The 26,875-nt window shown below is 38.5% G+C and overlaps 2 protein-coding genes across 2 annotated transcripts in view; one reads left to right on the top strand and one right to left on the bottom strand.

Moving 5' to 3' along the window:
* CMSS1 (cms1 ribosomal small subunit homolog) overlaps positions 1 to 26,875 on the top strand; it is a 217,956-nt gene that overhangs the window by 64,626 nt on the left and 126,455 nt on the right. The window lies entirely within an intron of this gene.
* On the bottom strand, positions 7,037 to 17,084 carry LOC130572498 (filamin A-interacting protein 1-like). The gene is made up of 3 exons (XM_057364222.1): positions 16,815 to 17,084; positions 14,387 to 14,560; positions 7,037 to 7,219 (listed from the first exon to the last, which is right to left on the bottom strand). Exons 1-3 carry the CDS (start codon positions 17,082 to 17,084, stop codon positions 7,037 to 7,039), a joined length of 627 nt encoding a protein of 208 aa, XP_057220205.1.

The raw sequence follows: 26,875 nt of genomic DNA on the forward strand, positions 1-26,875 counted from the left end.
GCTKGTCACTGGTTAGGTGTTGATTTACAAGAGCCATAAATATGCTGAGTCTTGCCAGTTTAGGAGGATCRTCTTTCCCTTGGAGTTCTGACTAGGATTAAAAGTGCTGACCAGGACTACCASCAAGGGTGGCTTTCCACAGTGATCCTTTTCAGGAAAATTGATGTCCTTTTGCAGGGAGGGCAATGAGGATCTCTTTCCCCACTTGTGAGGGGAGAGAGGGTCGCCATGTAGGAGAACATCCTTTGGCTAAGATTATTCATCATGCCTTCCCCATCCTCAAAGTGTGCCATAATAGTATTGGTTGCTGATAGTAATAGTGTGCCTGAAACAGTGAGCAGACATGTTACATACCCAGAATTAAAAGAAAAAAAACAAACTAAATATGAGTCTCATTTGTCTGTGTCATTCCACCAATGTCAGTGGAGTTGCATGAGAMATGTTTATCATCTAGATCTCACGTCTCCTTGCTAATGACAGTAGGTGGATTAATTTTGAATTGCACCACAGATCTAGAGAGAATTTCTTAGTTACATTAACACTGAGTTGAAAGCCTTGTTTCYATTTGTATTTATTCCTGAATTTTTGCGTTAAAAACACATAATGTGATCTTGCTTAACAGTTCAAGGTCTTAACCTTGAATTCTATTTATTCGCTTTAAGATTTGATATTTTTATCTTTCATCATGCACAAAGACTGTTGTAAGCATCCTCGAGTCCTTGAATTGTGACAAAGATTTGATTTCACAACATCTGTTGAAAGTTATGTAGTGCAACAGCACATACTTTTCCACATACGAGCATGAGGTAATTAATCTGTGTACATCACTTCCTTGAGTCTCTCTCYGTGYCTCGGTGGTGTTRTTAGTGGGACTGTCCCATTGGAGTATAGTGTAGAATGARAATGCTCATGTACTTGTGGTGGGTCTTTCTTGTTCACCTACAGAACACAAGATACCCATGAAAAAGGTCAAATGTACACAGATCTAGCATCCATTTCAAAACTTGCAAGACATAGTCTCCAGCATATGTAATACATATAACTCATTGCCAGAAAGCTAAAAGGAAATGATTGCATTTGAGTACAATGCAATCTACAACAATAGTTCAGTGTGCATGAAATTAAAAACCKCTGGTAACACGTGTAGAATAAATAAGTTGACAGTGTTTATTTTTACTGCAGCTCTCTGTAGAGATAAGGTCCTGCTTCTTATAATATTTAATTGGCTTTATTAAGAAAAATAGCAAATATTAATTATATYCACTCTTACAGGATATTGAATTTTCCAGAGCTGGACATGCTAAATATCATTATTTCAATGTGTAAATGTGTTTGAATTAAAGTATAGCAATGTTATTCTGGCAACATACCAACACACTTTTAGCCAAAATGGTTCCTTCTTTCCCTGATGCACTGTCCCAAATTTCAAGCACTGTTTACTTGACCTACTGTGTATAGCAATTACTTTCATCTGACACTTTAAAATAAACCCCAAACACTTTACCTAGAACTCTCAGTTTCGTGCAATCGCCTTTCTCACCTAATCAAACCCTGAGCAGTCTTGTAATATGATTTAATTTTGGTATCGTTTTAGTGTGATGTTTAGTCCATGTAATAATATTGCATTAGAGGGTAAGAGTGAACTGTGAAAGTACACAAGAGAAAAAAAAACATAACCTTAATTCAGTATTGAGTGTACATCCAGGGAAGATACAGAAAAGCCTAAAATAGCTTCTCTCTATAGAAAATCAAAAAGYGTTTTTGAAGTGAGGGCTTGGAAAAGGATTTTGTTATTTGGAAATACAGAAAGAKATGTTTGGCTTATTTGTGTGTGCGGTTGGTTTGTTTGTTCTCTTGTTTTGTTTCTCAATATTTATTTTYATTGGAGGTGCTGTGAACAAGAATTTGTGAGACTTAAATGTAGAAAGGCGCAGGTAAAAATGTGTCTAAGCTGAGTGACAAACAATATGACTTTGTTTACCCCAGTTTTAAGAACAAAGGTATTAAAGAATTGCAAGGATGAAAGCCAAGGGCAGAGGGATAGAAGACTGAGTTCTCTTCTGTTCTCTTGGAGCTGGGAATGATRATGGTTTGCCCAGATGGTGAGATTTGTTGTTTTGGCAATGGCTGGAGCACACTTGAGTGATCATCATACAGATAATGCCTGACTTTGAGCTTCTGTGAGGAGAAGCACAGAGAGTGAATGGACGAAGAAAAGACATAAGGAATAAGAACTATGGAGTCCTATGAACAGAGCAGAGGTGAACAATGGCAGATTTTCAACTCAGAGTACAATGTGGAGTGCTCAGAAAAAAGAGCCAAGCTGGAGTCACAGAAACTGTGTAGGTAAGATAGCAAGGAAGTGCTGAAAGATGAAAGCTCATTTGTGCCCAAGGCAGCCAAATGATCAGAGACAGTAAAGATGGATTAGGATCAGAGCTTTGCCAGAGGAGGTTTTTTTATTATTATTTTTATTACTAAGCTTTTATTGAGAGCTGTTTTGGTTGAACATGGTGCAGAAGCCAGACCAGAATGATGCCTCCAATGATGCTGAGGGAACGGGTCTTTCAGAGAAGATGCCTGAGTTTTCATCAGGAGCCCAAGCAGCCAGCACAATCAATGACTCTTGGGGATGTTCAGTAATCAGCTGGACAAGGATCTGAGCAACATGATCTGACTATGAAGTTAGCCCTGCACTCAGATCATGCTGGAGACCTTCAGAGACCACTTCCAACCTGAATCACTCAACAGGTTGTTGTTTTAAGTAACAYTGAGGGTGGCAGCAGTTGGAGCAAAATGCACAGTGATTTGTGGTGTTTTGTTACGTGAGAAAGGCTACAGGTGTGAGACTGCTGCAGATAAGGTTTCATAGTAAAAGACCCCCCTCATATTAGTCAATGATCCTTAAGATCTTTTTAATTCTTCCTACACCAAACTGCAGTTTTGTCCTAATACTTGAATTCTGTGACCAAAGTTTATTGAAACTGCCTTTAAAAATCTATTTACATTGCTTATGAGCAAACTCCTGTTTTTCCTTGTCCTGTTGAAAAGCATTCACTTATTTAACTGGTGTAATATAGTTTTACCCTTTGTACCCTTGTACAGTTTTACCCTTTGTTWACCCTGAGAGTCCATGTAGGATATAGGATATGGAAGATGGAACACACCTATACATTGGGATATTGCCTCCTTTCATTCAGTTTAACCCTCAGGTACCTGTGATTGATTTATTTTCCTCCTTCATTTCCTTTCAGAAAATAGAAAATGGGGAATAACTGTGCTTATGTAGTATTTAAAGCTGCTTGAGATTTGCAGTGGAAAAGGGCTGTGTGAAACATAGGAACGTTCTAAACATTTGACTATTCTGCTCTTTTGTTTCTTTTTTGTGTGTGGGATGGAGAGTACTATGTAAATGGATAAATACTTATACACTTATGGCATGTGTTTTCAAACTGGGAACATACATATCTGGAAAACCTTCTAGTTTCATATTTTACCCTTGCAAAATGTTTTCTAAAGCAACAGCATTTATTATTTAACTGTACTGCAAAAATATGGAATGCGCCTAARTGATTTTGGACAAATGTGCACATCCTCAGGGAAGATACAATGGACTCTGCATTAGAATTTRAAGTATTCTTTGTAGTCCTTAATCCTGCTCTCCATCCTCCAAACCCATTAAGAACAAGAGCTTCTAAACCAAGTCAGTAACTTTTATGGTATGGTTCTTCAGGTGCACCTAGTAGTCTGTGTATCTAGCTTCTGGGTTTTTTACTGGTTTTTTTTACATTGCTCTAAACTTTGATGCTGCTGTTTGTTTAAGCTCCATCTTAAGGAATACAACAATTTTTTCTCTTCTGAGCCCTGGTAGCACAGTAGCATGCATAGGTTGTTTGTCTTGGTGTTCCTGTCTGATCTGCACACACATACAGAACAATTCATGTTGAAGTGCAGGAAAGACCTATCCAGCTGTTCATTGGCCTCCTTTTCTCCACAGAATGTTTCCTTACATGCTAGGGGTTTGTCAGGCTTGTGGCTTGTTGTGGCTCCATGCTTTAAAAGTGTGACTGAAGATGAATAAATACAATGTCAGTAGCATAGTTTTAATTTTTGTTTGCTGGTAAATGTCTGTTGTAAAGAACGAGACTGTTCAGTTTGAAGACCAGTCTTTGTTTCTGAACTACAGTAAGGCTATGGASGATTRRTTTTTGGCTGGCAACAAGRAAAATGTAAATGCCTTAAGGGTKAACATTAAACTTTAAWCTGGTTCTCSTATCTTGAAAGCTTTCACTAGTCCTGGSCTARGCTTAAACTCCCAAATCTGACAATGTACAAGTGCTGAGGACAGTCTGGTTGCCTTACTGTGACATCAAAGCAATTCTTGAATGGCTGAGGTGAAGAGCTTTTGCAGAGTCATCAAAGACTCTTAAATTTTCCCCAATCCCGACATTAACTCTTTCAGTGAGAGATGTCATTGGCAAAGGGCATAAKGCAGCAGAAAGGCCCTAGAGATGGAGGGTTGTCTAGTTTATGTAAAACATGATCATCTGATAAATTCATCACTAAAATTTTCACTTAAAAATTCTTTGGTTCTGTTTTTCCTGAGCATATAGGAAAGAGAGGARGTGCTTTCTTTCTGCCTTRTTTGAAAATATATCCAGAACACTTKGTAAGACTTGTATGTGGCTAATAGTTTCTTTATTCTCATCTTAAGAAGTAGTTTTCAGAACTTCAGCCTCACTGTCTCCTAACATCTAAGRTATTTTTGCTTTTGATCACATAGCCACATATTATTCATGTACTTTCTTTGTCTTGTATACATTCTATACCCTCCAAGCATATCTTTAGCATATTCTGTAGTCTTGTTCTTTGATAAAAGCGAGGTACTTTTTTGACTAATTGAAAGTCAGGGATTTTGCTTTGAATCTGCAATACAGTTTGCAATGCTATATATCCAGCTCATGAAAGAGGATATTGCTTCTGGCTGAAAACAGAAAGTAAGTTCTTTGGAGAATACTTCCTGGCTTTGTTGTTTTTTTGGGTTTTTTTGGTTTTTTTTGTTTGTTTGTTTGTTTTTTTTGTTTGGTTTTTTTTATTGGCACTGGTGGTAAACAAAAATTCATATTATTGCTTTAGGTGTAGAACTTTTTATAGAGTTCTATTTGTTCTTAATCCAAATGCAAAATTTGCATCCTGAGAAAATGTAAATTGGACTAAAGCTTTTGCAGTGGAAGAAAAGGTCACTTTGCTGTGTCATGTAGGAAGAACTGTGTCCTAACTTGCTGAGATATTTTTTTTTTGGTTGCAGGTTTTTTTGTTGGGTTTTTCTTTTTTATTTTTGTTATCATAGGCAACTGCATGGAGATTTTGATGGTGACATTACTTGGCAAACAATTTGGAATCAGCTCAGCAAGTGACATCACACCCCCTTAAGGTTTTCCACATAAAATACGTCCTCCAAAGAAAAAAAGAACCAAAAATTGAGACTTAATCTGAAATCTATTATTAWATCCTCTAAGGTCTCTTTAAGCACCTCAGTATTCCCCCTTTTCCCATCATTTTCCAGGCAGCTTGACTAAATGTAGCAGACAATAGTGGAAAATGCTTTACAGTGTTCTTGAGAATGTGAACAGAAGTGGGGCAGAGGGGGATGGATATGGCAGAGGGGGAGGGATATGGCAGAGGGGCAGGAAAGAATGCTTTAATAATCCCATGTCTATACTATTTAAAAATATGTAAATTACTACTCCAATGCTTTTCTGCTGTGCAGCTTTTCACTCAGTCTCACATGTCTGATGTAACATTTTGCCACTCTTAGCAAGTGMGTTGGGTAGCTCTGCCTCTGACAGATGAGTATGTCAGATTTTGAGAAGAGGAGAGARATGAAAACCTCTCTTGATCTCAGGGTTTGGTTCCTGATTGATGATGATTCCTARTATGTGCTTTTGTGTGTGTGCCTATGCTTGCCTGCATCTGTACACATTTTTCTGAGCAGCAAACACACATTTTTTTCCCCCAACCTCTGTAGCAGGGAGCCATAAATGCACTGTGTGCTCGGTGTGTGCTGCCTTTCATAGATGTGCAAGAGAGAGGTGCAGCACAGTGGGTGAACGCTGCCAAAGTACGTAGGACATGATGTTACACAGGCCAAGCAACGGAAGAATTATCTATGCATAATGTGAGTTTAGAATAGGCTTGACGTTCTCACACCCAAACATTTCCATCTGTTCCTAAGCAAAAGGAAACTGAGACAATATTCTCCTRTCTTCTGGGCTAGCTATAGAGGGAATAGGAAATGTACTTTGATAATTTTTTTTCCTTAGGATGGTTTCAGTTTTATTGCAAATTCAGAGAAGTCACAATATAAAGTGGCTTTTTTCAAAGACAGTTAACGACATTAAATTCCTAATTCTTCTGAGAATTTGTATTGAAACTGTAACACTGCATTAACAAGCTGTGGCACCTTTAGGTTACCCTTAAAACATAAAGCTGGATTTATGGCTTTTGTGCCAACSCTGATATGATAACTTTGTCATTCTTACTTTCAAAGTTTTCTGGAAATTATCCTCTGTCTTTGCTTTCTCTCTCTGTATTTCTATGTTCTGTCCAAATATCTACTTTTTCTTGTGTCTTTTTCATCTGCCATGAAAGGCTGCATGCCTGATTACAAATACTGTTTCTTACATACTGTAGTGCTCACCAAGCATCTAAAACACACTGAAAGGTTCACCTGCTTCCTGTTGGTTATAACTTCATATATCTGCATACTTCTCTGTCTTCTTTGTAGTATGACATCCTTGGCATCCTGCAGCAGTGCTGAGGACTCTGCCAACTGTTTGACCTACCTCAGTGGCTGGTGGAGATGTAGACGTATTATTTGTTAGAAGGCATTAGTTATGTTTTCACAGCTGAACTCTCAAAATTCAGTACTGCAAACATTTCCATTTTTTAGTGGAGGCAAAATAAGAAGGCAGRCAGATCCTTAGATGTAACATTAAATTGTACATACTTCATAATACTATGGTAAGAGGTAACCTTACCTTTCACATTCTTGTTCCAGCAAGTTTGTAAACTCATCACTTTTTTCCATGTATTTGGTGTGCTTCCTCTTCTCTTCCTCTAGTTCATGCAGTGTCTGTCTGTGTGCTTTTTCTACCATTAGAAGTTGTTCCAGCATTCTTCTGTGAACTTCCTTCTGTTTCTCTACAACTTTATCCAGCTACAAAAAAAAGCAAAAACTCCTGAAGTATTTTGAAACTTTTACTTTCTCAGGCTTTCATTAATGAAAGAATTTTAAGAGCAGCTTAATAATACTATAATAATAGCCTAGTAGCCAGGTCTACTGGTATCGGTGTGGAAAAGGTTAATTCTGTCAGTCTAATATGAAAAAGCAGCAAATATGAAAAATAAGGTGCTGGTTCTCAGGATCCTCAGTCACTTTCCTTTCCTCCTCCTGCCATGACTGATCCTCAACAGCTACTAATTAACAGTTACTGTTCCCAGGGTTGTACTTTTCTCATTGATCATTGTGGTAGAGAACCAGATGTCTTGGCAGGAGAARCATCGTCCAGGGCTTCACACAGTGGATGACTGACTTTTGGTTGAATAGAAATAGCTGCCTCACTTGTAGCTGCAGAGAAAATAAGAGCATTAAATTGTTTTTATAAGGTAGAGGTAGGTCAAAAAGCAGTTTTCTGGTTTCACTGTAAATGCATGGTAGTGCCAAGAGTGCAGAACAGTACTGTCTCTTGTGCTTATTCTGAGCGTGGCGCTGGGTTTCTGGAATAAGTAAGTGCTAAATTTTTTAATAGTTAGAAGTATTTTTTTTTAAATGGTGGCATTTCCTGTTATGTTCCTCAAATTGCACGTGTTGTTGAGGTCTTTGTCTCTCAGATGGCATCTTTATAGCACACTTTGAGCATAAAATTCTCTTCCTCAAGGATTTCTGCTTAACATCCAATCATAGAATCATTAAGGTTGGAAAAGACCTCCAAGATCATTGAGTCAAAYTTTTTACTGAACACCATCATGCTGACTAAACCATAGCACTAAGTGTCATGCCCAGTCATTTCTTGAACATTTTCAGGGGTGGTGACTTCACCACCTCCCTGGGCACTCCATTCCAATTCTTGACCACCCTTTCAGTGAAAAATTTTCAATTTTTCTAAATATTATTATGTAGTGATATTTTAATTTGATTAATCCATTTCAGGTTTTGACAATCATTTTTAGTTTTTTCTAAACACAGAGGTTTTGGCATAACTTCTCACTGCACTTCTGCTGTTGAACAAATTAATTTCCACAAACTTAGAAAAAGAAAACTGTGATTCTGAGGATTCTTTTATAACTTTGACTGAGTTATGCAAGTGTGTGAAACCATGAAGGTTTTCCTCCTTAGGCATTACTGATCTAGAAGTTTCAGGAAGGATCACTGGAGGCCGTCAAAAGATCAATGAAGAGCTTGTATTTGTGGGCAGCTTTGTTCCCCTTCAGAGACTGCCTCCCTCATCAGGTCAACTTAGGAATCCTTCTGTCCTTTTTGAAAAAGAGAAATTTTGAGCTCACAGCCCAGTGCCTCCTTTTAACCACAGTCTATTCTAGTAGGTCAATCTGATTGTAATGTTTCACTCTATTAAGAGGAAAGAATTCACAAATGGGCAGTGTGGGAAGCAAAGCYGGTTCTAGTTCTCTGATGTTTCCCCCACAAGGAATTCTGTGTGCCACAAGAAACACTTGGSGTTTCAGATTCTTAGGGCCACTGCTTATTTTGGACAATTTAATTCCAGGGAGTATGATTCTTTTTCTAAGTTTGTGGAAATTATTTTGTTCAACAGCAGAAGTGCAGTGAGAAGTTATGCCAATTATCTTTCCCTGATCTTGATTCACAGTTTGGCCAATAGAAATGATGACAGGGAGAGCTGGAATGCCTAAACATTAGTTTCTTGAATGAGTGAGGATATCATCAATTTTTGCATATGTTTCCAAGTCTCTCCCTGCTTATCTCTGCTTCTTTTAAAGCTATATGTATTTTCTTAGGTTTCTCCTAAATAATTGTTAACTTTTTGTTGACACTGTTGTGARTAAAGGAAAAGGAGCTATTGACAAGGCTTTGAAGATGGTTTGAGTCTAAAATATTCCATSAAAAATGTGGACCATTTTTCAAATTTCCTGCACTTTGTACTTCTGGCATTAGAGAGTGTCTTTTCTGTTGTAACATAGCTGAGCTTGTTTCCTGCATGATCAATAATACGAAGAAACCTGTAATTACTTGTTTTGGTGCTGTTTTGTGGTGCTCTTACAAGCAGATTATTACTGGTTTTTGTCCTGTGCTTTACACCAGCAAGGTGACTGCTTTCTGGAATCGTAATCCTGAAGCAGAACCTCTCCTGGAAAAATATTTCTTACCTAAACCCTTGCATATGCAATCTCTCTTAGTAAGCAAGAGTTGCCTTTTACAGTAATCTTTTGGCTGTGCTTTCTATATCTTTTAAAGCMGTTGAAAATTGGATTGCCTTAAAAGGTCAGGTTGAAGAAAACTGTCCATTTTAATTTCTTCACAATCTCRCTTCTTTTACCAGAAGTAGAAATTAAAAAAAGTGAAGTCTTTTGTTTAGCTTCTAAGTTAGCAGAAAGATGTTTTATCAACCTGCCCCCCACCCAAGATTTCGGAGGGGTTTCTGGAACAGCTGTTGCAGATTCATGAAGTGCCAACACCTATTTCTGATTCTCGTCTTTCTAAAGGTCATGCTGGCAAGTGATTATACACTGYTCTCAGAAATCAACCTGCCTCCTGATTTTTGACAAAGTTCTCATGAGTGCTGCTTGCAGTTATGGGCTCTGTCTTGCTTAAATTGATATGAGCTGGGCATCAGCTTTGTGTGTGAGTGCCTGCTGTCTTGGTCCTCATTGTGAGGTCAAGTGGGATGAAGGCAAAGCTGTGAACTTCCAGTTTCTTTTGGCAGGCAGTCTGCATGGATGGGGTTAAGAAAGTAAAGRTATTYGTTTATGTGTATTGGATGGCCACTTTGAAAGTRTATGTAAAAGTCTGAGGGGATGTGTAAATTGCTGTCATAAGAAAGTGCTGACATTTCTGGCTACAAGCTGATCMTAAATCAAACGATCCTGGTTCTGAACATGTAAATGCTTGATTGAGATGAGGGTTAGTCATCAGCCAAGCAACATTACCAAGTGTAAAATAGTCCTGCTTCTGCAGTGTTTGGTGTAAACTCTGTGCCAGCAGGGTTTTATAAGTTCTGTATATTTGGTTTGCTATAGAGTATTTGTTGAATGGCTACAAGAGATAATTTGAAGCAATAATCCAAGCAGCATGTACGCAAGGAGAAAAGGTAGTAATTCCAGGGTTTTGTTTTGCAGTTCTCTGTGCCTTTGACTTCACAGTAGTACTTTTGTCATTGTTGAGATTAGAACAGTTTGGATTACAAACTGGTCTTTGGGGATGGGTGAGGTGTCTCAAGGCAGGGAGGTGTAACAAAGAATTTTAAATGAGAAAAAGAACAGTAGTGACCTGGGGAGACTTGCCACATTTAGGGTAAGAGAAAAGTAAATAAACTGCTGCATTAAAGCGATTTGCATGCTGTAGTTTTCTCCTGCTCAGACTAGAAGATTTATTTCTATTTCTTTTTAAGCATGCTGTCAAATCARTTCTACTGTAAGCATTTAGCTGTTGTGGCTGGGAACAAGGTAGAGAGTGTGAGCTCAGGAGGGAAGGGAAGAAGTGCTGGGACTGTCTTCTGGTACAGGTGGGTCATAGAGAARAGAATTGGAGAGAGCAGTTCCCAAATCACAATTAATGCCCACCCCTGAGATCTGCTTATGAGATGTGTAACAGGAATGGGTATTTGGCCTTGTGGCACTTGTGTGTCCCTGTGCAGCACACTCTGCCTCCCTGCAGGACCATGCAGAGCAGRRTCTGCTACTGGGTTGCTGCAYTTCTGCGTGGTTTGTTGGGAAAATRRYRTGTCCCTCTGCAAGAAAAGGGCACCTCCCTGGGGAGCAAATTGGACTGTTGCATCTTCCCTGTGAGATCTTGTGGATGACTCCCATGTATCCAGCAGAAAGAGAAGAGGGAGAAGTCATGTGAACCCCTGCTAGTGTGAGATCCTCATACAAGAGATCTCCAACAGCCCAGGTTTCCTCAGATTACTCTGGTCAAATGCTAGATCTACMCATGCAGAAATATCCATTTATATGTATGTGCACAAGTGTACTCAGCCTACACAGTTCTTARCTAAAACCCACAGAGGACTAATAAGCAGCAGTATAAATGTCTTCTGTTGAAAATTAAAGTGATAAAATCTTAATTAAGTAATTTGTTGTTTTGTTCTTGCTAATCATATGGGCTTTTTTCTAGAATCAATACTTGAACATTCTGTGCAATGGAAAATAAGAGGCATAGCCTTATGTAACTGTGAATAGTTAAACAAACTAGAAATTCACACAAATTTAATAGTTTTAAGTACCTTTTGATGTAACTCTTGACTGAAGTTGCACTAGAATGGTGTATCTCATATCCATTACATTGGAACTGAACTCTTCATCTTTCTGTTTTTAGACTGTTTTGTGTTTGGTGATGTGCCAGAATAAAGTCCAGGGTAGTTACATTTTTTATCCAAAGTTCAGTGTRATATTATTCCTGTTAATAATATCCTCATGGTCATTGTTTACAAATGTATAATCCTGAGTTTAGGATTACCAGAGATTATGGGAGCACTTCTCCTGTTCCCTTTTCCAGCCCTAGCTGAGCCAAATTTCCATGCAAATATGTTGGTGGTCTTCTGAATGCCACGTTGTCAGCGCTGTTGTTTCATCCCTTCCTGTGACTGATTTACTGGTGCCTTACAGCTGTGATCCTTGGAAAGTTTTGACCAGCACTTAAAAGATGTCCTGAGGACACAGTTAGATACACTTTGTTAAAAGACCAATGAGGATGCACCTTTCCCCAGGTTGATTGGCAATGCAATTTTAAAAATTGGATTAAATTTTTAATTATTCTTGATGGATGCAAAATAAAGGCTTTCCTCTCGTTTTACTACATATAGAGGAGTTCTCGAAGTGGTAGGAGGTTCATCCTATTTTGAACAGTGAGGCACATTTTTTTTTAATCTTTGGCTGCTTTATGAGGAGAGTTAGAARCCAGAATCTGCTTTCTGATACCATGAAGAGAAGAGAAAAAGACACCCCAAATTCTGCAGTATCTTCATCTCTCTCCTCCTACATCACCATCTCTGATGGTTTTTTGATTCCTTTTTAAAAAGATTGTTTATTTTTGAATCAGGAAAAATTAGTCTTGTAATTATTATTATGTGTTTGCTAGAATGTTGAATAATCTTCATTTTCTGTTCAAGAGAATTGACAGTTGATCTGAAGACAGATTTTTTTTTCACAAATAACTGACTCATTCTTAATTTATAAACAATACAGAAATGGAAAACCTTTCCAGGCCTTTGAGTCAGAAGTAAAACCAAAATAAAAGTCTAATTTCTTTTATGCCACTCAAATATGAGGAATAAGAGTAAGCTTATSTGACATTTTTTAGGTTGCAGAAAGAAAAAGGTGTAGAGCATGTTTGACTGAAGAAACCTTCTGTTTAAAAAAAAAATAAAGTAAATCTCTTTTCAAGGAAGAAATGGTTTTGGTCTGTCACACTTCTCATAGGTTTTGTAAAGGAAGATGTATTAATGCTGTTTTCTAATTTGCTAAACTAATGTTTTCTAATTTGCTACATTTCTTCATTTATGAATCTTGTTCCCAATAAGTAAATTGTCCAGTCACCAAATTTTCCCACCACATTCTTAATCATATTTGCCAAGGAACTTAAAGTTTAGAATAGGTAAAGGWGTTGTGAGAGAATGTTAAAGGACTGGAAATCTTACAGATGCCTCCTGAAATTCATTGTAATTTTACTTGAGTTTTGGGAAGATTCTCTGTGTTCAGGGCTACAAGGGGCAACTGTAAAGGGTGAGATGCACATCCAGATACAAAGGTACATTGTCCTGGTAGCAAAGGGGGAATTTACATGGTCTTTTCCAAGATTTTGTGGCTGGTTCCACCTCTCCTTTGGTCTTTGCATGTGTTTTAAAAATTTAAAAAAAAAAAAAAAAGAAAAGAAAAACCCAACTAAATGCATCTCTGGCATAATTCAGGGGGATTTTGAAACTGAAATTGTGGAATGCATGCCTATTACAGCATCCTTTGGTTTACCAAGACCGAGAAGTGGCAGTGGTCCTTCTACCCTTTCAGTTGCTCTCAGGATGTTTACCTTTGCCTTTTGAAATTGCCAAATCCACTGATGCTAGAAATTATTTCTCTGCCATTAAGTGTAAGAAGGAAAAAGTGTGTATAAACTTACGTAAAGTAACAGACTGAGCTTATGTTTTCAAACTGCTTTGGACTTCTCCTCAAATAATTTCCATTTGTGCTCAAAGTTTCTGTGACATAATACCACAATGTTCTAAAATAAAGTAACCTTCCCAGATTAACTTTATCTGTTTCAGATAATATCCAGAGATTTTAACCTTTGAGTTTCTGAAATGAAAGTTGACTTTTTGCCTGACGTAATTTTGTGTGAAATGATTTCTTCATCCTTAGGTACATTTCTGTTCGGAAAACTTGGAAAATACTTGGTAGGGAAACTTTATTCATAATTTTTGCTTTTATTTTGTGATTTTATCTATACTGAGCAGTATGTTAAAAAATGTTTATCTGAATTGGAGACAACTACCTGAGATTAAAAACCACTTTCTGATATGAAGGTGTTTTAATATCCAGTGATTTGCTATGCAGGGCAGAAAGGAATCAGATAACATTGTTCAAAAAGTATGGCAGCTGCTGCAGTGTAATTAAACTGAAGGTTACTTAGGCACAAGGTGAGAATATTGGATTTCTGCCTGGGTGAGGTTTCTAATGGCTGCTCATTGTAGTGACTATGCAGACCAAGCAGGTATCCCCATGACTGCCCCCAAGTTCAAGGGCGTGGGGATATGCAGATGTGGACAGATGTGCCATTGCTGCTGGGTGAGCCCTTGCCAGCCACTGGAAAGATGGGCCTCCATGATATGACTGGAAACTTCTGATGGGAGGCTTCTGCTTGTATGGGCTGGGAATGTGGATAACAGAAAGGGAAGAAGAAAAAGGTTTGAATTAGACAAAATCATGCCTGTCAATGGTTTAAGCCCCCTGTCTGCAGTATAAGTGACMACCATTAGGTTCAGGCCTCAGCTGCACCCTGGACTTTGTTCTTCTCTCACTTACACTCGTGTTCCATTCCAGATTTAAAGCTCATTTGCCATCTTCCCCAGAAGTGGGTGTGAGATTTTCTGTTGAATTTGGTGGGAGCTATGGTTAAATAGCAATTACTTGTTCTTACCTCTCCCATAGGCTTTTCATAGATATCTTCTTGCCATTGCTCAGCCTTTGTTTGAATAGCATCTCGCTGCAGTGCCTCTAACACTTTCTTGGGAGTAACAAAGCCGTATTGTGCTTCAAGCAAAGCTAAGTCAATTTTTTCAGCCTTAAGTACTCCTATAACTTCATCTTGAGCCTGCAGAAAGACAAAGTAAGGCTTCATCTTGTTAAACTGTATATATGTGTTTACAGGTTAGCTCTCTGCTTTGGAATCTAAGAAAATTTAAAAAAAAAACTTTTAAAATACTGCTGTATATGTAAATATAAATACATAATAYATATGTAAATATGTAAAGTATTCCGAAATAGTCAGTAATGTCAGGGCCATTGAAAAGCATGAGGGAAGTATTGGTCTTTGTATTTCATTAGTTCAGCATAAGCTCCAAAATCTTCTGACCCTTCATCAAAGCTTGAGTACTTCTTTAATGATTGRATCACATTGCTGTTTCTGGACCAGTGTGTAGCACTCAAAAAACAAAATTTCAGGGAAAAGTTTGACTTGTAGTATTAGAAATTGACTTTAAATTGTTAGTGCAGGATAGCTGGATGCTTCCTGAAGCCTGAAAGTGTTGTACATTCTGTATATTTTGGGTGCAGATGGYTTCTGTMGTTTAAACCCACAACAGATGTGTCYGTCTCTGGGGTTTTTTACCCCCACCCTGCATCGTCTGGTGGTGGAGGTTGCCCCCATCTCCACTGAAGTGAGCTTAACTACATGAATTGTCTCAAACATCCATTGTCTGCAATGATCTCAGGTAAAAATATGTGCTAAGCCTAGAAGAGTAGAATAGGAAAGAAGGAAATCAGAAAGAAGGATGTRTCAGCAGAGGATAACACTTTCAGTCTGACTCCTTTTGGCTAGAAGACTTCTATATCCCTATTTATKACTATTTAAACAAATTTTAAAATATGAAATAGTCTAGTTCTAATTCTTAGTGTTGCAGGAAAAAAAATACCAGAGTGATTTTCATGCATCTTGAATGTTCTAGAATTTGGAAAGGAATGACATCTAAATTCAAAACTTAGTTATGGTTGGATTGACACCTGATCTTCAGTGATTTGACCTGGCATTACAGGAGGTAGAAAATAAGGGATAAAAATGACTTTTCATAGTTTTCATTCATAATGCTGCTTCTTTTGGAATTTGATTTAAAATGTTAATGTCAGGCTCATTGTTTTCCAGTTTCTCATTTCAATCTCTTCCAGTTTTAAATCTTAATAATTGAAGTGTGTATGTATATATATACTATTGTATTTATATGAAGCAAGTGTGATGAAGAGTGTGTGTATAATATAAATAAATCTATAAATATATATTTTAAGAACTCTCTTATTGAGAGGAAGAGAGAACTGTTTTGGAAGAGTGTGTGACATCTGAATTTTAGCCTAAATTAAGAAAGGCCAAGTGGGCAGGAGAGAAATGTTTTGCAAACATGGAAAGTGTTATCTTTGCATAATGAAACAATCTGTAGAAGTTTGCTTTGGATCCACCATCTAAGATTGGTGCAGCTATTAAATATTCATATCACGTGTGTGTTCTGTCAAGCATGCCTTTATTATTATGTAAACATCTATGCATATGTTAAGAACAGAACTACCCAGGTAGTRTGTAGGTAATGAATTCTGAAACCATGTGCTACACCCATTAGGCCACTTTTGCCAGTTTGCTTTTTCCTCTGCCTGGGACCAGTTTTAAAGGCACTGCTTCTGTGCAATAAGCCTGCCACAGAAATATTTTCCTGCTCACTGGAAATCTGGTTCYCACTTCCTGAAATTACGTTTSACCAAGTTAGGCATCATTTACCACWTGACAGATGGTTCCTTTTCTAGGTAGAAAAATGCTCACTTTTCAAAATCCAGTAATTTGTGGGCTAAGTGGCATGTAACACTTTTGCTTCTTATTATGGGAAATAAAATGGCTATTTTGATTTTTCTARGAAAAGGTGTTAGAATACTGTTGAGTAAGTTACTTCTTGTGGACTGGCACTGTTTCATAGGGAGTAAAGCTCATGACTTCATAGGAGAGAGAGGATAAGAAATAATTAAGTAAAAGGTCTTAAAGGTCTGTAACATGTTCTCCATATCATCTTTACAGTGACAAATATTTTGTATTCAAAATACTTAGAATGGGGCAGCACAACTAGAAGGTTCAGTGAATTCTCTGCTTTGAGAGTTACTTGTGGAATAAAGATCATGCTTCCTGTTTGATAGCTCTAATAGCTATAATTTTGGGGTGCTTTTGTATTTTGCAGTTCATATTTGGCCTATATCAGACTAGTTAAGGTGTCTCCTTAACATAAAAGCAGCATGTGTTTGTGGCAGATGGAAGAATGGGGGGTGGAAGGTGGAGTGTCTTTTAATTTGGAATATAAAATAGGACAATGCCTTACCTGTAATTCACCCTCAAGGACACTAAGAAGAAACAGCAAGTCATCACGAGAGAGATCCTGCCTTTTCTTGACAGAAGTTTTTTGTTTTTTCTCTKCCTTTGGGCTTCTCAGGATTGTACTGGCTTGGGCTGCGTCGTCCTTCTCTTTCTGCTGTGTTGGTGCATTTCCTCTCCCATTGTAACCAGCCTCTTCTTTGTGATGGTCTTYCGACCTTGGCTGGCTCAGCTTTGGTCTGGTTGGGCTTTCGGTGCTGTTACTTCTGGAATGCATGGTTTATGTCTCTGAAGCTGAAGGACATTGGGGAGAAAAGTAATTATTTTAGCTAACAGAGACAAAACTAGATAAAACTATTACTGTAATGGATGGTGGGTAATTTTCTCTCGTACACCAGGCTGGTTGTTATCTGACAACCAGCTGCCAACCTATTGTAAACCAACAGGACTGGCTGTGACCCTTACTGGATGTGAAGTGAATCTTTATTGGTCTTAGGCCATTGTAACAATGTCCTCCTTGATACTTCAAAGGCAGCATCTTTAGCAGCAGTGCTGGGTGCATCATTGCAAACCACATTTGGGAGACAAAGCCTACCTTACCTTTCAGCAGATACTTATTATGATGAGGCAAATTTAGATTCAGAAGCTTTTCACTAGAAAAACCTTTCTGTTCCACTTCAATAGTATCCCAGCCCTTACTATATTCTGTTTTTTTTGTCTTTCCAAGGGAGAGCACAAAAGCAGCTCTCCACTAGTGTGAGCCGTGCATTATCCATGTGTGGCAAAATGCAGGGACTACAAGCACATCCAGACTCCCAGGAAGGAGCAGCCCTGTAAATGCTCCTGCCAAACACCACCACCACCAAAACCAAACTGCCTTGGGGATCATGACTGGTCCACCTCCTGAAACCATGCCCTATGAAACCTTCCTACTTCTTTAGTGCTAGGGAGTGCAGCTCTCTAGAGGTGTTAGTACCTGGTAAAAGGGAGATTTATCCTCACTAGGCCCCTTTGAACTGCCACAGTGAAGGAAATGTACTCTAATGCCTTTGCAGATAAATGACTAATGCTGTGTAAATATTGATTAACCTCAGGAACTCGTGTTTTGGTTATCGCCACTCAGATTAAGGAATGAATGGATTRTAGTCCACCTCTGCTGGAAAATTGTGCTCATGGATACCATTTAGCAAACAATAGCCCAGTCATGTGATTCAATGGTGAAATTCAGCATATTCCAAATACAAATAAGGCACAATTTTTATTATTAAACTGCCAGGCTTATTGCTGAAAAGTCCAGAAAATTGTTATGGTCAATGACAGGCTCTAGATGAATTCTTGGCTGCTTTTTGGCCTGACAATTGTGCAGCTGATAAAATTCTTTCAGAGCCTCCTCYCCCACTCCCTTCAACCAGATTCTGACTCTAAATCTTAAACTCTGTGCCTGCACTCMTTAACTGTGGTAACTTTCCACTGAATGCTAAGAACACTTCCTTTTGTTGTTTTTCTGCAGGCACWGAGGAGGTGGAAGTAGCTTTTGGGTTGTAATGGATGATGACTGAGAGTGGGCTAAATTTATCAAAAATATTAGAAAATAAGCAAGTGACATTTTCTATAATGCTGAAGTCTTCTACTTTGATTTGAAGCACTCATAATAGCTTGTAATTAATAAGAAAAACTTGTTTCTCCAGGTCCCAAAAAACTAAGGCATGTCAGATTTGCATGGCAGTGTGCACTGGAAACTGTTTTGTGAAACATCAACCATGTCAGGTTAGGATGGGAGCTTATGTAGGAAACCAGGAATTGTTCATAGCAGGCTGGCAGYGATGTTAGCTGGTGATGGTTGGTTTAAGTTGGTGTTAATCCTGTTCATCCTGGTCTTTCCCTCAAATGTAGTCCGTCTTTATTCACTGTGGTTTGCCTGTTAGGATACTCATCTTTTGCTCCTTGTCTATGGAGTATTATTCATTGGGAAGAAAGCTGTTGTGTCCTTTGAATATAAGATTCTGAATTCCTGCTTGGCTTCTGTATACAATTAAAGGCTTGTAAGATCAAATGCAGGAGCTGTGAGATAAATCAGGTAACCTGAATGTCCTCTGGTCTTTTTTTGTGCTCTTTGACACCACAAGCACAGGACACTAAGAAATGCATGAATAGTCCAAGAAATCCTTGTGTTTTCTCCCTCATGCATGCCAGTTACAGCAGTGGCCTTGACTGACATGAAGCTATTGTCAAACTTGGTGACAACAAATGTCAATTTGACATTTCTTCTGGAAAGAAAGAGAAACCAGCATGTAAGGGGGAGTTTAATACCTTTTCAAGCTTTTGTAATTGGGTGCACCTGGAAATCCTGAGCTTGGAAAGACAGTCCAAGAAGGACATCCTCCCCTGCATTTACTCTTGCACTCTGTGCATGCTGTTGGCTTCAAGGCCACATGCCACCCAGTTTTCATATCTGCAGAGAGTTACCTGTGACTCCCTTGTCGTGCCTGCTTCCTAATCAGGTAGAGCAGGAATTACTGCACTGCCAAAAGGCACATGGTCCCTTGTGAAGGCCAGCTGACTTGCCAGATAGGCTGTGTTCCTATGGGAGATGGGCAGCCTCCCAGAGTGGAGTTTTCTCCTTTTCTTGTTGAGTTGTTATGTGCACTTTACCTATATTCTGTTCTGACATTCCTGAATGCCAGTGCCTGCTATCGAAGCTGCTAATGCAAATATKTATCAAATTAAGCAATTAATATGAATTATTAGAGGTTGAGGTGACACACAAAATGTACACTTTTTTAATGGTACTTAAATATAGATGACRAGAGGCTCAAGCACTCTGGTATTAGTAGCCTGCTTTATTAACATATTATTTCTCAGCTGATTTGTTTAARCTTTCTTGCTACCTGTACACTACTAGGCATTATTATTTGTAGTTATTTCTGTCTACAGAAGGATGTTAGTGCTAATGTGGTTGTCAGAGAGGTGRGTATGAGAAACAGAAGAGCAATTTAAAATCTCAAATGCACAGTGTAATTGCTGGTGTAGCAAGCACAGTGGGACCTCAGAAATGGACAGAAACAAACATCCCATCCACSTACCCTGAAACTCCTCACCACCTGTCAGACTCCCCAGATGTGCCACTGTCTAAGGGACTCATGTTCAAAGTGCCCCTGACATTTTGGACAGAACATCAGCTACTCTGTCATGCCCTTGCACCATGGCAGAAAACAGAAAATGTGCCTGTTCTATTCCCKAGGGTGCTGGTTTTGTGCAATGCTATCAGACTCTTGAATGTCTCATTACAGTCGTTTCAGACAGAAGTGGCACCATTTGAAATTTCCCGCCTGTGTGTTTTGGTATGTTGRGTTATTTACTGTTTTGAGCAACTCTTTCCATGTTCTTGAAGGTTGACGAAAAGCAATGTTTTATTTTGTTGGGTTTTTTCCACAAGGTTAAAATGTTAGTAGGCTCAAAATTTCTATCAGTTTTTCCTTCACCCAAAACAGTGAGCCCAGGTTCTCAAGATTAGACTAATGAGTGTAAATTTGCCTTTTTGCRTATCTGTCTCAACCTGTTTTTATTTACATTCTGTAATGACAGGATGTGTGCACAAGAAAGCTGTCTCACAAAAGAGAGGTAAGGAAGAAGTGTTTCTTCTTGTAACAGAGTTTGTAGTTCACAGAGGCTCTGTGATTTCTCCTGGAGAGTGAGTGACTCTTGCATCTTGTGGCAAACTTCTTTATAGAAGCTAATTTAAGCACTCCTTTTTTGTACTACCAAGAAAGATGACAATATAATATGCTTTAGAACACAGTAAACAACAACTGCTAAAGGTATTTTGATTGTGTTTGTGCTCCTTGCACTTGTGATCTTTCATCTGTTTTGGATCAATTACTAAGTAGCAGGGATTGTAGCTATGTGAACAAGGATACTTGCCAGCATTCTCATGTGATGCAYTACGTATCATTGCTTGCATCAGAAATAAAAGAAGATTGAAAGGGAGCATCCAGATCATGAAGTCACATCTCCTGAAATCATAGACCACCATGCTGTGGGTACTTTATAGAGGTTAATTTTCCATAATGGTGTTAATGGAATAGCACAAGACCTGTGTTCTGCCCCATTGTGCTTTCCTTCACATTGTGGGATGCCTGTTTTACAGAAGGCTTTGCACTGGTATCTTGCTTGAAGTCACAATGTGATGGTTCCCAAACTCATCAGATTCTGTGCAGTTTGGTGGGCTGGGTCTGGAATAAGAGGAGTGAGATTGGGTTGCATTGAGACACTCTGGTAAATCAAATATTGCAAGTAACATACTCAGCAAAGTTTGGATCTGTTCTTGGTGTTCATGTTCKTATTCTTTTTATAGTTTGTTTCCTGTTCTGTTTTTTAAAGACTTTGCTGATCTCTGAWCTGTATGCTGTTTTTCTGTACATAAAGGAAGTATTTTCCTCTTCTTRGTGATGAGCAAGTAATCTGAAGGGTCAAAATACACTTTCCTGAAGAGCCAGATGAATAAATGACCAAAATGTTTCCATGATGTTAACTTGGTCTCCACTTTCTCAGTCATATTCTGAAGGAGATGAAACTGCATTTGTCTCTTTGGCAGCAGTGAATTAGCAGGTGGCTCCAAAATCCCTGGACTTTTATGGGAAACACTGAAATATCCTTCGGAGATGGCTTCATCTTAAGAGTTCTAAGAGATATTTTGCCATGTATTTTCCCCTTTAGTGTGATCCATTTTAATCAGTGATTGACTTATGAGCTAGCAAAGGCCCTCACAGGACCACATATTCCTTTAATCCCAGGGTAATGAYCATGAATTGTCAAGAACCTGCAGCTTCTTCCAAAAATCTGTGACTAAGCAAGGAATTATGTCTCTGGTTTTTAGCATCCCTTAAAGGGCAGTGCTTTTGATTTCTGAAATTGATAGGACTCCTACCAACAGACTGACTTTTAAGAGGAGTTGATATCTGATTGCTTGGCATACCAATGTAATAGGAGAGTGCAAAGTGGATGATCTCTTTTGGGAAGAGGTCTGCAGTCCTCTGCCCATCCCTGTGACGGTTGATTGGGGCAAGGAAAAAAGGGGTCCCACCTTACTTGCTACAGATATACAGGCTATCTTTTATTCTTTCCTTGTATACCAAAAGCTAYTTTGAAGCATCATGTTCAGCTTAGTGCCACATATAGATGGCTAGGAAGAAATTAAGCTCCATGTTCTCCTAGTGTGGCTGTGTGCTGGCTGGTGCCCAGACATGGGAAGGTGCTTTTGGYTAGGCCATATCACATYCTTCAGCAGGTTTGTCRTGTTCTTCTGTAGTCCTGATGTGGCCCTTAGGCCAGCAAATGCACCATGCTGAACCAGGGTAGAACATGAAAAAGTATTTTTAATAATTAGAATTCCAGTAACTGGCCATTTCATGGCATCACTGAGCCTTTCCTGGAACTGGTGCTTTCTGACAGAATGTGTTTAGGGCTTTCATTCATCCGCTAAGTGGAAATACATTGCTTTGTGGTACATTTGCCCCACTTCCAAAGAAAACAGCCCTTCCTTTTGGGTAGACTGCTTTGGTGTTTGTCTGAAAATTGTTTGCAGTGGCTTCTATCCAGAGGGATGTTCTGTTCAGAGGGATGGTCTGTGCCATGACCACCTATCTTATTTGAGCTTGGCTCTCATTCTCAGTAGGCTTTGTGTTGTTTCTGTGCATAGGCTGGTCAGTAAGGGAAAAGAGACTCCTTTAACAGGTTCTTCACTCAGGGAATCTGGAATAAGTCAGTGTTTCCATGCTGGCAGGGAAATGGCAAGATTAAGCCAGTTTTCTGGGAAGAGTGATGCAAGAGTRCTTACCTGTGTATCCTGATGCATCTGTTGGCATGCAGAGTTGCAGGARGTCAAGCAGCAGAAAGAAAATAAATTAGCAATGTGTTTCCCTTCTTGCAGAATCTTATCAGATTTTGGTCTTTGAAGCCCTTGGGGATCCTGCAAGAACAGCAATTACTCAAATGGGAAGAAAGTCTGGATTCAGCCAAGGATGTGAACACTCCCAGACAGGAAAAGTGCATGGGTGAGAGCTGGACATCATTTTTGTGCTGGTTGTGGTTKATGTTCATCTGACCACAAGCCAGATTCCTCATCCCTTGGCTACAGGGAGCCTCTTCTGAGACAGTAAGATGCCTTTTGAACTGTGTTAGAGTTGTCATGGTACTCTGTTCACAGTAAAGGTACTGTGAAATTTCCACCATCTGTTGCCTCCTCCTCCTCTTTCCAATCCCATAGTGTTCAGCAGGATATGTAGTGAGTGTGGTGGCTGAGGTCTGCCCAGGTCCCTTTTGCATATGTGCAGGCTTACAGTCACCTTTAGAAGGCTGAGTCTGTGTGGGAGGTTTTGACCAGGTCCTTTTGAAGAATATATCTGTGTCACTTGTCATTTCATTATTGGGGTGTGAATTTGTGCTCTGGTCTTCCTCTTGTTGTGTCTCAAACTACAGAGATACAGATACAGGTRTAGMTAAACACATACACACACCCTGTGGGGTTTTGTGCCTGAAGGAAGGTAGAGAAAAGAGCCTGTGCCATGTGACTATTTGCTGGGTTTGTGGCTCTGGGCCTGTTCTGTWGTTTAGCTGATCTCAGCCCATCTCCTACTTAGTCTGAGGTGGTGTATGCCCACCTCTTTGTCTGTTTAAAGCGCACACGTTCACATGAAAGCATAAGCTGCTCACCTGCAACAAATCGGAAAATTTTACATTAGGAATAAATGGTTAGGAATGTATACTTCTGTTCAGAGGTGTCAGTTTTTGTTTTAAGTAGGATTATTCTGATAGACTGTGATGATCCATGAGAAAATCAAGAGTTTGGTTTCCTTGATGCATCRCACAATATTTCTTTGGCAAAACTGGGTATCTCTTTTGAAATCTGAAATGAAGGCCTTGGATTCCACAAAGCTTCCAGCTCAAAAATCAGTGCTTTGAGATATGAACTGATTTTTTCCTTCTCTATGATAATAATTTGAAACAATTTCTACTAAACCCTTCTTTTTTCTCCTCCACAGGAATTCAGCTCTCCTAGTTTGTGGTCCAGCCTTTTGCCAAGTTGATGGTAGTCTTGGAAGATGAAGTGTATTTATCACATTAGAAGTGTGCAGTTTCTTATTTGAGGACTTATTTGAGTTGATTTGTCTTCTCAGTGAGGGGCCACAGTGCGAGGCCAGGGCTTTCCCTGTAGTGGGAGAAGGACTCTGAAGTTCACTGGAGCTTCAATGTGCTGCTGCAGGGTAACAGCACTGCTATAATCCCATCTTCTCATGGCTTCAGAAAGTTGAGGAGGAATCAAAAGTAGAATAACCAGAATGTTTGTAGCTTTCTACTGCTGATAATTAGCTGAAATACTTCTGAGATTAATGAGGGGATTTTTGTTTTCTGTATGCTTCCTTGGGTTTAGATTTGTTTTATGTTTCCTTTTAAAGTAAAATGCCTCATACTTATTTTGTAATTAGACACTAATAGTGCATTATTTATAGGGATTAATGCAAGAGAGATTTTTGGTGCATATGAAGAAATGTCTCTGTAACATCAGGTAGATCTAAGTGTTTCAAAAGGTAAACTCTGCCGTGCATATTACCTGCTTCTCTTGCTAAACAAAAAAAAAAGGTGAATCTTGCACTCTCAGTACAGAATTTTATTGGTAAACTGAAATAAAACTCAGCTGCTCCAATTTCAGTTATATGAATTTACTTTCCAAGTRTACAATTTTCTTTTTTTACAAGCTTAAGAATTAGTTAACATTATTTAATAGTGTTTGTAGCTTAATATTTATTAATATTTAATTTACTATTGAAATTCATATTTATTACTATTATAAACATGGTTTAATATTTATTATTCAGATGTTGTAATTTTGGCTCCAATTTATAATTACTCTGTAATTATAGCATTATCAGAACTAAAACCATGAAATAGTGCTACATAAAACAAAGATATTCCTATCTTAGAAATGGTGTGTCTAAAGTAATCCTTTTTCCTGAATATCTTGAAACTACCTGGACTGTAGACATTTACGTAGCTGGATAATTCAGTGTTTCAGTTGATAATTTCAGTCTTTCCTCACTGTGGCTCCCTCTCAATTCCCTGTAGGCATCAGTTTCCCTGAAATCTGTAGAAATGTAAGTACCTTTTCCCCTCTCTTTGCCCTGTTTGGGATTGCCCCTGATTAGACATTGGACACAGTGTGCAGCCTCCTTGCTGCAGAGAAACAAGCTCAGGCTATCCTTGGGAAGAACACACTAGGAACTTTATTTGGTCCTTCCCAAATTCATCTGTCATGGAGACATTCATGAAACTGCAGGGTAGGATATTCAGACTTGTGAAACAAAGAGATTTTTGCATGTGTAACATGTTACTGTAAATCCCACAGGCAATAACTAAAGTGAGGTATTTTAGGGCTCTAGAAGGGCCTCTCCATCTGTTTGGTTTTAATCGTGCAGGTTGTTATTTTACAGAARGAAAAAACCCAAACCCAAAAATTTTAATCATTTAAGCAGGATTTAACTGCTGTAAATTGAATATTTTTCTTATGTTTTTTAGCAGCATGACAGATCTCATTTTAGAAATATTCTCAAAATAATAAGATGCAAAATCTGAATATAACTAAGAGGAGCATATAAGAGCAAAAGGCAAAAGAAGTTTACTCATCCCAGTGCCATTTTTACATTTCTGACTTCAATGATTAACTTTGTCTTGACATGCACAGTTGCACATAGCAGCACCATTTCAGTGGCCACTGTGTTTACTGTAATAAGGTCCTGCCTTTCTGATGGAAGGTAAATTTTCTCAGGCAAAGTGCTTGTGAGAGTCATCTGTGCTTTTCAGCATGGTGATAATGTGGTACAAGGTCACTTTGAGAAGCAGCTTATAATCACAATTCTTTAGAAAGAATCTAATTGAAGAAATACATTATGATGTTATTACCTATAATAGCTGTGAGCATAAGAAAAGGAAGAAACCAGTGGTATTTCTTGTATTTCAGTGCATATGTGTCTCCATACACACACACATGACATCTGAAATGATGTATTTGTGTACCAAGTGTATATCTGTATAATGCTCTTGTGCTTGGTGCWCACAGCAAATACAAAAATAAGTATCCTTTATAAGGATGCATCATTTATAATGACTGCATCATTTTAATCAAAAGTTCAGAAGAAGTCCACAAAATTTTTAAGTCTCTTGCTTTCATTTTCTATGATCATTTTCTATGATCATCTAGGATACATTACCTAGAGCAAGTGAATTTGTTACCCCACACCAGCTGACCTGGATATCTGAGACTCAAACTTCTTAATCCTTGCAGCCTTCTCCATTTCCAATTTACTCATGGGGTTTTTTTTTTGTCTGTTTGGTGTTTGCATGGAGTGCCCTACATCCATGAGTCGTGAAATAGGCAGCAGAGACCACAGTGAAAACTACAGAATAAAAATGTGCACCTTCAATGTGCATCTATATTAATTTTTTTCAAGGGTATTTTTGACAAGCGTAGATTTGTTGAGACATTTGTGTGGGARTGTTCACCTTAGTGGTTGCTTTTYTCCACACATGAGAATAAACCACAGACTTTTAAACATCCTGAGAAAAAAATTCTTCAAAGATAGATCAAAGCTCTTTACTAATGTCTGAGGAAGCTGTGTAGCTRCCTCCCTTGTGAACTCATATCTATGGAGAGCTGGCTAAAAACAATCAAGATCATTATTACATTGACATGATCATTTGCAGCCTGTTTTGAGAGAGATGCCTTGTTTGGAGAAGGAGGAGGTGGGGGAACCCACAGATGCCCCTAATTTTACCAAGAAAGTAATGAAAATAACTTATTTTAAAATAACCAACTCTGTTGTTCTTTCCCACACTATGCTCTGTGGGATGCTCTGCTTCAAATRATTGACTTAAGTGGTGCATATACAAAAGTTTTGTGTAAGAGTGAGTCAACTGACATTTCTTTTATTTTATCAGTTTTATCTCCTTTAGTGGCTATTAATTGAAATGACCAGGTATGTCTTTCACATCACARAAATTTTACATCTMTCTTTG

Source organism: Malurus melanocephalus, unplaced genomic scaffold, assembly GCF_030028575.1.
Source record: "Malurus melanocephalus ecotype Western Australia unplaced genomic scaffold, MMel_1.1 scaffold_36, whole genome shotgun sequence".
Taxonomy (NCBI): Eukaryota; Metazoa; Chordata; class Aves; order Passeriformes; family Maluridae; genus Malurus; species Malurus melanocephalus.